The 13,059-nt window shown below is 44.4% G+C and overlaps 1 protein-coding gene across 12 annotated transcripts in view; it reads right to left on the minus strand.

Moving 5' to 3' along the window:
• Window positions 1-13,059, minus strand: part of TJP1 (tight junction protein 1) — an 89,012-nt gene that overhangs the window by 43,167 nt on the left and 32,786 nt on the right. For 9 of the 12 annotated variants that reach the window (XM_014543597.1, XM_014543596.1, XM_014543594.1 and 6 more), the window contains exon 1: window positions 2,535-2,639. The exons of 2 other annotated variants lie outside the window; for them this stretch is intronic. In XM_014543597.1, coding sequence (XP_014399083.1) covers window positions 2,535-2,624 — 90 coding nt within the window. In that variant the 5' untranslated portion in view covers window positions 2,625-2,639. Of the gene's footprint in view, window positions 1-2,534; window positions 2,640-12,390; window positions 13,021-13,059 lie in introns of those variants that run through there. One more of the 12 variants, XM_014543592.1, reaches the window with a different exon arrangement.

Genomic DNA, 13,059 nt, shown 5'->3' on the forward strand with positions numbered 1-13,059 from the left:
TGTGGCTGTAATGACCACATAGTCTTCCATGTTGTAAGAGAATATTAATCAAATGGGAGATGCATTTAATGTGAATTCTATGAAGCAGCTTATGCATTGTCAGCCTCATTCTGTTTAAACCTGAGTAGGAAGAGAGGCTGAAAGGACAGACACAATGCTGACATCGGTCATCTTCAAGTGAAGGGATTATGGGATTATTTTAGCTTTTGCCTTTCCTTTCTCCATTCCCAAAGTATCTTAAACCACATTTACCAAATCCCATTGGAAACTTCAAATACCTGTTTTTCACTTAGCTTTGAGGAAAACCAAATAATATTTAAGAAGATTATTTTGTTTCATTGTTAACTATGAAAGGTATTTATTCTACTGTTAGTAAGGGATCTATATCAAGAGGAGTACGGTAAGAGAAATGTAAGTAATTTTATTTGTGTAAGATAAGGGGGAAATAAAAATGCTAAAACAGCCCTCAGCATTCCAGTCCAGTATGTTTCTTCTCTGGAGGGACTGGAGAAGCACACCTCTGACCTGGCTCGATGGCTCCCCAGAAAGGGTGACACTGCAACACCTCGCTTCTCCCGGAAGCCAAACGGAGCCTGTGAGCGTGACTTACCAGACCAGAGGCCTACGTACAAGGCAACAGAGAGTGAACAGCAGAAAGGGTAGGTAGCTGTTAGGCTCTGGAGCAGCAAGCACATAACCCAATTTAATCCAGAATATAAATGAGTTATGCCTTGCAATCCTGTCACATAGAACACACACAGAGAGAAAGACGCACTCCTAGTTCAGTCAGTGAGCCCTGTCATCTCTTCTCTCCAGCCCCTGGGCTCCTTCCGTGGCAAAAGCAGCACAATTCTCCCCTGGCTGCGGTGTAACCAGGCAGACCCCGTCAGAGTTCTCAATGCACCGAGGGGCGGGCGAGGAGATTGATGAAGACACAGACTTCGGTGTGCAAACGAGCTACAACAGAACGAAAGCCTAGCTATCAGGAGCATGGTCCCCAGTGTAGGATTCTTCCCACTCTGCTGCATCCCCTGCCGAGGGGCAGAGGGGCAGGAGCCCGCAGTGAGTCCTCAGAAACCGAAGGCTCACACTGAGGGGAAACGTCTCACTAGGAAACGCACCCAGCACTCTTCCGTGAGCGCTACCTAAAGACAAGAGGCGCAGGGCTTCCTCTGGAGACTATCTAAGCAGCAAGTGGCCCCAGGGGTACAGAGGGGGAAATGGGGGCGCGGCGGGAAGACCCTTCCTGTTTTCCTTCACTAGGAGCCCGTTGGCAGTGTTCTATCAGGTTCATCTGTCACCTACTCAAATAAATGACTTTTAAAACTCAACATCCTTATTGTAAACGTGCTTGGCATTTTTCTTATTTAAAACAAAAAACAGAGCCTGACAGGCGTGGCCCAGTGGTTGAGCATCGGCCTATGAACCAGGAGGTCACGGTTTGATTCCTGGTCAGGGCACATGCCCAGGTTGCGGGCTCCATCCCCAGTAGGGGGCGTGCAGGAGGCAGCTGATCTGCTTCTCTCTCATCACTGATGTTTCTATCTCTCTCTCCCACTCCCTTCCTCTCTGAAATCAATAAAAATGTATTTAAATAAAAACAAAACAGAAAGCATAATTGTGTAACTTGGACAAAGACCTTCTGATAATCTAGTCTCATTCCCAAGCATCTCGGTTTGTGGGAACCATGGAAAAGGTGCTGCTCCTACTGCATGACCCCGGCACTGTCACTCCCTAGTAATGGAAAAAGTGCTGTTAAAAAGAACATGAACTAGACCAGAAATAGCCAGATCGGAGCCCAAATCTGCTGTTACCTAGTCAGGTGACCTTAGCTGTCCTCCCAAAGTTAGGGAATTGGATGAGATTTGCTCAAGTAAAAAGTCCTTCCTGCCCCCAATGCCCAGTTGTTGTCCAATAGCACCCCAGTTCCCAACAGGCTGCAAGTTCAGAAATCAATGCCGCACCCCAGGCAAGGACATTGCAATGCGTGGCTGCTGGGCTCTGAGTTCTCCACACATTTCTAAGTCAGCATCGCTGACTAGAATCGCAATTTCTGAAGAGGCAAAAAGCTGCATTTCAGAATCCACCAAGAGTTTGTTTGGTTTCTTTGTTCTGCGCTCCAGCTGGCAAAGACACCGCTCAGATCACCAACTCTGAAGGGCTTCCGGCCAAAACTCCAGAGCCTGAGTCTAGGCAGTTTCACGTCCTCCAGGGCTGACGACAAAGCAATGGGGAAAAGGCCGGAGGACAGAACCGAAAACACAGACAACCTGTCACTGAAAGAAGACCAAGTGCAAAACAGAATAAATACAGCAAGTGCTCTCCAGATAAAGAAAGCCTTCCCTCCTTGACAGTATCTATGCAGACGAGTGTAGGCAGCCAGTTAAATGCTACCACCCTGTGGCTATTTAATAAGAGGTTCATTCATTCATTCATTCATTCATTCATTCGACAAACATTTATCAGATACACTCAGTGCTGTGGAGGCAAATGAGGCCCCTCCCCTTCCCTAGGGGCTCAAGGGGAAGGCTCACCACTACACAAATGCTGTAAGAGAGGTGACCACGGAGGATGGCGAGGACTCTGCCCGCTATGAGACAGAGCCTGGGTCCCCGAGAAAGCATTTGAGCTCAAGCTTGAAGGATGGCCAGGAAAAGCGGGAGTGGTTTCGGGGAAGAAACAGCATGTCAGCAAGGCTTTGATGCTGTGATGAAGCTGCACGTGAAGCTGGCTTTGATATGGCCGGAAAGTACAATTGGTGGAGTGGAAGGAGTAAAAAGAGAAGCTGCAAGCACCATCGCAACAGGTCTCGTAAGCTCCAGGGGAAAACACGAGGGCGTTTTAGGCAATCGAATGACAGTCAAACTCTTTCTGAAGGCTGTTGTGTGGGAGATGGATTTGAGGGAGTGAGACCAATTAGAAAGCTAAAGTGAAAGGGGGGAGGAGTCAAAGATGACAGTTTTCTGAATTAGGTGACTGAGTGAAAAAGCAGGAAGAGTATTACAAATATTAGTTTAAAATCCTTAATTTAAGGTGTCTGTGGAACGATCGGCATAGAGATATGGACAGTGGGCAGTTCGTCTGAAGGTCAAGACCGAGATCTGGAGTAGATAAGGGCTAAGGAGTAATCAGCAAAGTAGTATTAAACCCAAGAGAAAAGATCCAGTTACCTAAGGACCAAGATGACCCTGGGACTACAAATGTTTTAGAAGGAAAAAAGGAAGAACTAAACCAACTTGAGGAGAAGCCAGGGAGGATATAGGCAAAGCAAACAGCCAGCAGTCAATAGGTACAAGCTGTTGTAAGTCTCTAAAGGGGAAGTATGGGGAGGTAAGGCAGCGCGCTAGCCTCCTTTCTGGTTTAGGGCAAGGTTCCAGAGGAAAGGAACTGGACAGGTGCGAGGTGACGGAGGGACGGGGGTGACAGAGGGAGGGGGTGATGGAGGGATGGAGGTGATGGAAGGATGGGGATAGGAAGCTTTCTAGGTAGAGAAAACAGCAAGAGCCCTAGGGCAGGAGCATGCTTCTCTCATTCATTCCAACAATATCTGAGAGTTTATTATATGCCAGACACTGTCAAACAATTAGCATGACCTTTGGTCTCATGGGGCATACAGTCTAGTGGGAGAACTAGATGACCAAAGAAATTCCACGATTAAAAAGTAATCACAGGCGTATATAAATACAAAAAAAAAAAGGAAAACAGGGCCACAAGTGGAACTCCAGAGGAACCTGGCAGGGAGCGCAGGCCTGGTAGGAACTAGAGGGGGGACAGTGAGCAGGAAGGAGAAAGATGCAGGTGAGGCTAGAGGCGGAGCCTAGTGACCACCTGATGGAGTTTGGCCTTCTACTCCTAGAGGCAGTAAGAAGCCTAAGAGTTGTAGAATGAGTGCGTGCACTGGAGCACGGGAGGGGGGGGGGCACTAAAGAAACTTGGATTTTGAAAAGATCATTTTAGAAAAACAGATTGTAAGGGGGGGAGAGTATGATACTACTTAGGAGGCTGTTACAGGAATAGAGAGATTATAACAGATGATAGTGTATGTCTGTGTGTTGGGGGAAGGGTGTGTAAATGGTAAAAGTACAGATGGAACAAGTGGAAAGAGCCGAGGTCTCAGGAGGTAAAAGCTGAACAGAATGTGCCATCGCTCAGTCACCACACGGGACACCTCCCGGCTGAGCCAGGGGCACTGGTTTGGGAAGTCTGTCATCTCCATCCCCAAATCCATCCCACTGCATCTCTCCTTTCAGGCGACTGCGATTTCTAAAAAGTATCTCGGGAGCGAAGGGTCATTTTTTGAAACCACAGCACATCTTGCTGGGCTGGGACTCCTACCCTTCAGGCTGACATTTGTCCAGTATCCAATATAGAAACACACACACACACACACACATTAAATGTCTATACAAGTGTACACGCAGACATGATTCCTACATGCCTCTTCTCTGGCATTAAGATGGGCTTCACTCCGATGTTTCTGAGCTAACATCAGGGCTTCCGGTGGGCCGGGCACTGTGCTGAGTGAGCCCACAGCCACCCTGAGCGGATGCTGGTATTACAGCCGCTGCTTTTCACAGATAAGAAATCAGCTGTAAGTGGCAGACCCAGGACTCAGAGTCCAGAGCCTAGAGCCATAAAGCCATAAAGACCAGGGTGACTCGGTGGAAACCTTTTCAGTCCTGCTGTACCTGAGTCCTCTCTGCAAGATCCTGCCTGCTGACAGGTCCCTCTCCGGAAACGCCTCCTGGCTGGCCTTTCCCTGGGCCACGACGCTCAGGCCACATTCAAATGAAGAACTTCCGGTCATGAAAACACCATTAAGATGTGACTGCCAGGTTGAAGACTCTATCTACAGTACATATACTCTAGCTTTGATCCAAAAAAATATGAGACAAATCAAGAAAAGATAATCCCAAATAAAAGCGGACAAAAGACTTGATCGGGACATAAACATAAAAAGTTGCTCATCGCCTGGCTGGTGTGGCTCAGTGGTTGAGCACTGACCTAGGAACCAGGAGGTCATGGTTCCATTCCCAGTCAAGGCACATGCCCGGGTTGTGGGCTCGCTCCCCAGTAGGGGGCGTGCAGGAGGCTGCCGATCCATGATTCTCTCTCATCATGGATGTTTCTCTCTCTCTCTCACTCTAGCTTCCTCTCTGAAATATATTTCTTTTTAAAGTTGCTCATCTAGTCAGACAAACGTAAATGAAAACTACACTGAGATTATACTAAAGACCCACTGGAAGGGCTCACATTAAAGGGTCTGGCACCAAGTGTGGTGGAAATGCAGAGCAACAGAAACTCCCAGCCACGAAGATGAAGAGTGTAAGTGGTACAACCTCTTGGGAAAAAATGTTACCTACTAAAACTGAAGACACATTCAATAATCCAGTGGCAGTGCCCACATACATAAATATGTGCAATGTTCACCAAGAGACAGACATGTGTTCATGGGAGCATGATTCTTAGCAGCCAAAATCAGGAGATAACCAGATGTCCATCAATCATGGTCTAGTCATACAACAGAGTCCTGGACAGCTGTGTGTCAATCGTGGTCTAGTCATACAATAGAATCCTGGACAGCTGTCTGTCAGTCATGGTCTAGTCATACAACAGAATCCTGGACCGCAGTGGAGATGAATGGATGTACATGCAACCACGTATGAATCGTGAAGCGAGGTGAGCATAGTGGCTGCCTCGGGGGAGGAAGGTGTGAACAGGAAGGCCACCACATATGGAGCTGCGGTCGGGACAGTGCGACCTTCCATTTCATAGGCAAGCAGTGGGTGGAGCGTCTGAGAAGCTGGCTCTATGCCAGTCTTTGATCTGGGTGGTGTTTCCATGGGGTTACTATATAATAATTTTTATATAGGTAATGCATTTCAAAATGAGAAGATAGAAGAGAATGCCATCAGCTGGCAACACTTAAGTGGAGGTAAGTTTCATAAACATCTGGGTTTACCACCTGCGTTAAGAAACTGGAAGAGCTGGCCTGGCTCCCTGGTGCCAACAACCAGCTGGAGTTGGGCAACACCACTTCCCTCAGCCCAGCCTGCGCTCTCTGACCCCACACTCTCTCCCGGTCTCATGACTCATGAGACTCACCTAACGCCATTCCCGGCAGCTCCAGACGCTCCGCCAGAGCGAGAACCTCTAGCATATGCGCGTAGGAATTATAAAGCGTATATCAGGGGTGCGATCAGCTACCTGACTCGTCGCCTGTAAAATAGAAATAGTAGCTACCAGAGCTAAGGTTAAGTGAGATGTGCACACAAAACACTTAGCTTAGTACTTGTCACAGAATCGGTGTTCCCTATTACGGGGCCATCGTTTATTATCAACACACATTCTCATATTTACAACCAGAGGGCAAATCTACGCGCCATGGCCACTGCCTTCTGACTTTACAGCCACCACAGCATCCAAGTGTAGACTGGAATATGTTTGTTTGTTTCAATTCCAACACTTATCACTGTGACACACAAAAACCACCAGTAAATAAATCTTCCAGACTGCCCCTAGGTGCCACGTGGGCCAATTTCCTCCAAGTATGCTCTGAAAAGTACACTTGTTTTTAGTTGTTTCTGTCCAAAGCACGTATTTTGCCTGATTCTGGCTTTTACTGGTCTGATCAGAGTCAAATAAATGGATATCTATAAAAATGTACTTTAAGATGATGGATTTTAAGACCTTAGCCATAAAATGCCCTCAAAACTAAAAACTAGCTTCTTTTTATTTTTTAAATATATTTTTATTGATTTCAGAGAGGGAGAAGGGGGAGAGGAGAGGGAGAGCGAGAGGGAGGAAGGGAGGGAGAAAGAGAGAGGGAAAGAGAGAGAAACATCAATGATGAGAGAGAATCATGGATCGGCTGCCTCCTGCACGCCTCACACTGGAGATCGAGTCCACAACCCGGGCCTGTGTCCTGACGGGGAATCGATCCGTGAGCTCCTGGTGCAGAGGTGGAAGCTCAATGAGCCACCTGGGCTGGGCTGAAACTGGCTTTTCGGTGAGCACGAAAGCAGCTGGCTATCGCTCCCGGGGTGTCAGTACTCCAGGGACTAGTAAGCACACTTACCTAACTCTTGCCCCTGACAGAGGTATACACTATTTTTCCCCAAGAAATCACCAAAGTCTAATTCAAAGTCTTTTTTCCCAGCCAATTTGGCAGTGAGGCCCCACACAATGGATTACTAGGATTTCATGCGTGAATACAATGAAAACTAATGAACTACAGTTACCCACCACATCAATCATCTGACACAATAACTGAGCACAAGCAGCTACACACAACCGAGTGTGCAAAGTTCACAGGCAAAACTACAGTGCGTATGGCATCCATAATTCAGTGGTGAAATTATAAAGAAAAGCCACAAAATGGGTGCCACAGAAAGCACGTTAGGGATTCCAGCGTTCAGCATCACGTGTAGTATTTCACTTGTTGCTATCTGCCCACACCTTTAAAATGTTCCCTGGGTGCAAACAATTGTATGTACATGGCTCTATCTCCAATCTGAAACAGCGCCTGCGACATACCCGGTTTGCAATCAATATCTGTTGAAAGAAATGCAAACTGTTACATATTTCACAGCTTGTCAGACCCTCAATAAGCAGTGACAGCCAGCACGCTGTACAGTTTCCACAGCAGTATATCCAAGGAGTTATAAGTAAGTAAATTCTAGTTACTTTCTAGTTCTTAACCTTTTCCCCTAGTGAGATACTTGTACTAAACACATGGATGCATCCAGATTTAATTAAAGCTTTTTTAAAAAATCAACAAAGAATGCAGAAAATCAACTGTTTCAGCAAGCCTGGGGTTTAGATATAATTCCATCACTTTCCCCACCAAAAAAGTACACCAGAAAGCTGTGTTATTATAAGATGACCACAATTGTGCTCGCACTTACTTTTCATGAGTAAGCAACGTGTATTCTTGGGATTTTAAAATGAGTTATGCATTTCACAACTGATCATTACAGTACACAGTTGAAACTATAAGCTTCTAAAGAACAGGGATCCAAAACAAAATGTGCTCAGTTACTGTTTGGTGAACTAAGCAAAACAGTCAGTCATTACCGATGCCCTGGTAGATGTGATAGTCATGTCCTACATTAAGAGCTACCAGAAGTTAAGGGCCATCTGAGATTCGGTAGCTAACTCTACATGCACAAGGGTCAGGGCTTTGTTACTCAATCGCAAATAGTGTGTTTTAGGGTATGAATTCTGGCAACATTGGTTTTCTGGTTTTGGTGTTTTTCCCTCACCTGGGAATATTTTTTATTTTTTCCATTGGTTTTTAGAGAGTAGAAGGGAGGGCGGGGGAGAGAAACATGGATGTGAGAGAGACACATGGACTGGCTGCTTCCCACACAGGGCCTGGGGCACCGAAACCTGCAACTTGCCCTTGACCGGGAATCGGAGACCCTCGGGGCCACAGCTCTATCCGCTGAGCACCCTGCCGGGGCGGTTTGCTGATGCCTTAAAGCAGTGCCTCTGTGGCCTAGTGACCAGAGTTAGTCATTGTCATCCACTCCTCGGAGGTAAAATGAAATTCCCTGCGCACGTACTCGGCACACACACTCGTGATTAAGAATTTATCTGTTTAAGGGGAATGGAAATAAAGCACCTGGCTACCCCATAAAGGAGGAACCTGAAGCCACCTCCTCTGCAATAAATAAATCAGGAGGCGCTCTAGGTCGGAGACAGCGAGAGGCCTATTTTTACTGCTACCTCACCCTGAAAATCCTGCTCTGAAACACACACGCCAATTTTAAGTTCCATTTAAAACTCTCTCTCCCTAAAAGATTGTCTTTCAAAACTCAAGAGATGCAAAGCAAGTTCCTTCCAGTCAAGTATTTTGGAAATATCCTCTTAGACATCAACTATCTTTGCACCTTATTTAACATTTGATTTTAAAGAATAACTTGTCATAAAAAAACAGCTTTGCTCAACCCACTGTCTGCAGCCACTGCCACATGCACCCGCCCTCCAGACTGAGCCCACACCACGCATGCCCCAGGACTCGACCCTGGGTGAGGGGTGACCGAGAGCCAGGCCTTGAACTTACAGCCAGATTCTTTCTTTAAGTAGAAAAGGAATTTTTATCACATTAGGGTCACACCCAGAAACTGAATGACATTTCCAAATTTTTCACCAAAATTATTCTTTGTAAAGCCACTTTCCTTAGCAGCATAGTGATCTGACTGTCTTATTTACACTCCGTTTTATTCTTAGAACTGCAGTGAGTTTACATTTGGTCTCTAAATAGACAAAAGATGAAAGAGCAAGTAAAAGTCGGAGCCAGTACATTGTTTCCAGGATTGAAAAAACTGAGTGAAACTACTGTAATCTCTTCCTCCAAACCAAACAGGAAACAGTGCTCCGCACGCTGCATTATAGCCCTCAGTCAGGCACTGGTTTCACCCTCAGTATTTGTTGGGGTGGCGGGCTGACCTCCTCTTATCACTTGCTGGCAGCCATCAATGGGCAGCAGGAGCCATTCTTGAATATGAAACAAAAGTCTCCAAGTCCCTAACATGAAAACATCAGCGAGAGAGAGAGAGAGAGAGAGAGAGAGAGAGAGAGAATATGATTTGCAAAGTAGCTAACAGATCCCTAGCCAATTTGGCTCAGTGGATAGAGTGTCGGCCTGTGGACTGAAGGGTCCCAGGTTCAATTCCGGTCAAAGGCATGGACCTCGGTCACAGGCTCCTCCCCAGCCCAGGCCCTGGTCAGGGCGCCTGCAGCAAGCAACCAATCGATGTGTTTTCTGACATCGATGTTTCTCTTTCTCTCTCTTCCACTCTCCCTAAAAATCAATGGAAAAATATCCTCAGGTGAAGGTTAAAAAAAAAGAAAAAGGTAGCTAACAGAGCTGTCCTAAAACAAACATAAGAGTTGCAACTGTAGTCAGGATTATCCGCCAAGTACATGAATTACAGTTTGACCAGGAATGTCTAAAATGCCAAACACGCTAACACAAAAAATTAAAAGCCTTCTGCCTTAAATACTATCAAAATATTTCTAGTATTTTTGTATAAACTTAACAGACCCAGGAAAACTTACTACACAACCAAGGGAATTCTCAGAAAAGACTGTGAGTTTTTAGTTTACCTTTAAAGCAATATGACACAAATACGCATTGATCAATAAGTATCAACATTAGAACTACTTTGTAACAGCCTTTCCGGACACAATTCCTGTCTGTAAAGGCTAATTTTCAATTCATTTGGTTCATTAATTTGGCTAATTTCTACAGTTATTAACCTTCAAGTGTTTGTCTATTAAGAAAAGTCCACTGTGCCTCACTTGATAAAATGAATCGATTCCTAAGAAGGTGTACTAATTTTCGTACCAAACTACACTACACTTTTAGAGATAACCACAGGGTTTAAAAAGGTGCTGTCCCTGTGACATAATGAAAATTGCAAGCAGGAAGATGTAACGAGCATATAATAGCACAATTTTAAATGTTATAGCTTCTCCCCAAAGTGACACAGCTTGAAGATGCAGAAGCCACTGCCACTTCCGTGATTCAACCAATGGAAATGATTCTAATAATTATTCATACCATTTCCTTGCATGATTAACAATGCTTTTGGTGAGACGGAGAGCCACCCTCCAGTTCCTGATCTCAATGTCTGAGTCATTTTGTAGCAGGTACACTAGTAATTGTGTTCACAAATCCAGGTGTGTATCACACGTATCAAAACCTTTTCCTTTATTACTTCTAGAGTCAATATTAGTACAGAGAAGCCCTTGTAACTCAGGTATGTATTTTTTACAAGTATCCTACACTTTCTTCTAGTGTCCTATGATGTGATTTGCTCTTTAGCAAAAAACAAACCAAAAAAAAAAAACAAACAACTTTTTTTTTTGCCTATGGCCTGGGGAAAAAAACTCAGACTTAAAAGAAAAAAAAAGTTGGCCAATAGTCTCAGCATCCTCTCTTCAATAATCTACAATGTTATTTTAATCATATATTCTAATTTTCCCTCTTGCTGCCAATTTACCAATAATTATTACTATATGTATTCCTCGGTACAATCTTTTTGGAGAAAAAAATTACTGGCATTTATGGGAAATTTAAGTGCACATACCCTTTGACCCAAAAATTACATTTTTAAGAATTGGACATATGGTAATACTATGTGAGTACATAAATATAAAAATATAACGCTGCTTACTACAATAGCAAAATCCTGGGAACAAGTTAGGCAATGATGACCCACCGCAGGTTTCTGGGACAGAAAACCATTCAACCATTACAAAGAACATTAAATCAAAGGTATTAGAGTTCTACAAACTATTATGCTAAAAATAAAAAAGCAAGCTGCCAAATGAATGTCTTCATTTCCTTTTTAAACTGGGGGGAGGGGGGGGACGGACAAGAGTATGATATGAAAGGGATTGAGTACAGAGCCTGCCTTTTAGTAAGCACTTTAATCCCCTTAAAGAAATAAATGTGACTTGAAAGAAAGATGGCTGAGTATTATTTCACTTCAGAATACAGCAATTTAAAAAAAGTAAGTTTTCAGCCCTAGTCCACCTGCAGAACAAAGGGTCCTGGGTTCAATTCCGGTCGAGTGCACATACTTCGGTTGAAGGCACCCATGCCAGGCCCTGGTCAGGGCGTGTGCAGGAGGCAACTAATCAATGTATTTCTCTCACATTGCTATTTCTCTCTAGTCTTTCCCTCTCTCTCTAAAAAATCAATGGAAAAATATCCTCGGGTGAGGATTTAAAAAAAGAACACAAACAAACAAAAATAAGCTTTCAACTCACATTCTACTCATAAGAATTTAAGAATGCACACGTCCCTACAATGCAATATTTAACCTGTGACGCTTTTCATTACGGCATAAAATCCCAATGCCGTAACTCAGGAGGAAACGTGTGACGCCTTCTAAACCGTCTTACTGCGGCAACCCACGGAAAACCTCATTTCTCCCGGCTCGAGATAACCTTTGAAAAGTGTGCTGTCTTGGCTATCAGGCGGGAGAGATCACACTTGGGGAACAAAGTGACATTCTCCGTAATCTGGGAGCAAAGCCTTCCTCCCGGGGAAGCAAGCCCCATCAGCGGTACATACTGTGAGTTTATGTTAAAATCAAAGCAAAAAAAAAGAAAAGAACGAACTTTTTTTTAAGTCATCGGATCAAGTTTTATCTTTAGGTTGTTCTACATCACTATCAAGTCAAAAGAACCAGATTAAAGTCTTTTTTTTTCTTTTTGATTAAAGTATTCTTAAAGAATACTACATTCCTAAAAAGAATTTATCCAGGACTAAAGGGAACCCCTCTCCGGGCCTTATTATATACCTGCTCCCAGATACCCCGAATAAACATCGCAAATAGAAAAACACCCACACACACAAGAAAAAACAAATACCTAAAACCACAAACTGCTCGAGTATCCCCTACTGTTTCAAGTGGCGAATTTATCTTCCAAGGGGGAGACTTTTTACTCTTCACACCTCTGTTCCTGAAGAACCAGTAACTTCTTTTTGATGAGAGAGATTACATTGTACAAAAGGAGAGGATTTTTCACTGATTCTTCGAAACAAGGTTTCCAGGCACCAAAGAAAACAGCAGCCGACTTCAAAACGCGAGGAAAGAACAAGCTGGATAGGAAACAGTGTTACTTTTTTTTTTTTTTTTGCTGAGACCCACAGATCTTTGTTTTCACTTTTAAGAGTTTCATCTCATTGTCCCCTCGGTAGGTGGGTATTTGCTGTTCACTTTTTTGAAAGTTTAAATTCTAACGAAACTATTAAAAAGTGTTAAAAGGGTTGGGTTTTTGTTTTGTTTTGTTTTTTAATATTTCAATGTTGCCTTCGATAAGTAATAAAGGATGGGACGAAGAAAAAAGAAAAGGAAAAAAAAGACGCCCTCCTCCACAGCTGAGCGTTTTACAGCCTCGGTGCCTTATCGCCGGGGCGCGCATTCCACCGTGAGTGACATCAGATCGAAACTGCACGGTTTCGCCGGGACCGAACCGCTCATCCCTCCAAACGCACGGCTACCGGGCTCCTGGCGGGGGACCCCCCAACCCGGACCC

This window comes from Myotis brandtii, unplaced genomic scaffold (genome assembly GCF_000412655.1).
Source record: "Myotis brandtii unplaced genomic scaffold, ASM41265v1 scaffold329, whole genome shotgun sequence".
NCBI classification, from domain to species: Eukaryota; Metazoa; Chordata; class Mammalia; order Chiroptera; family Vespertilionidae; genus Myotis; species Myotis brandtii.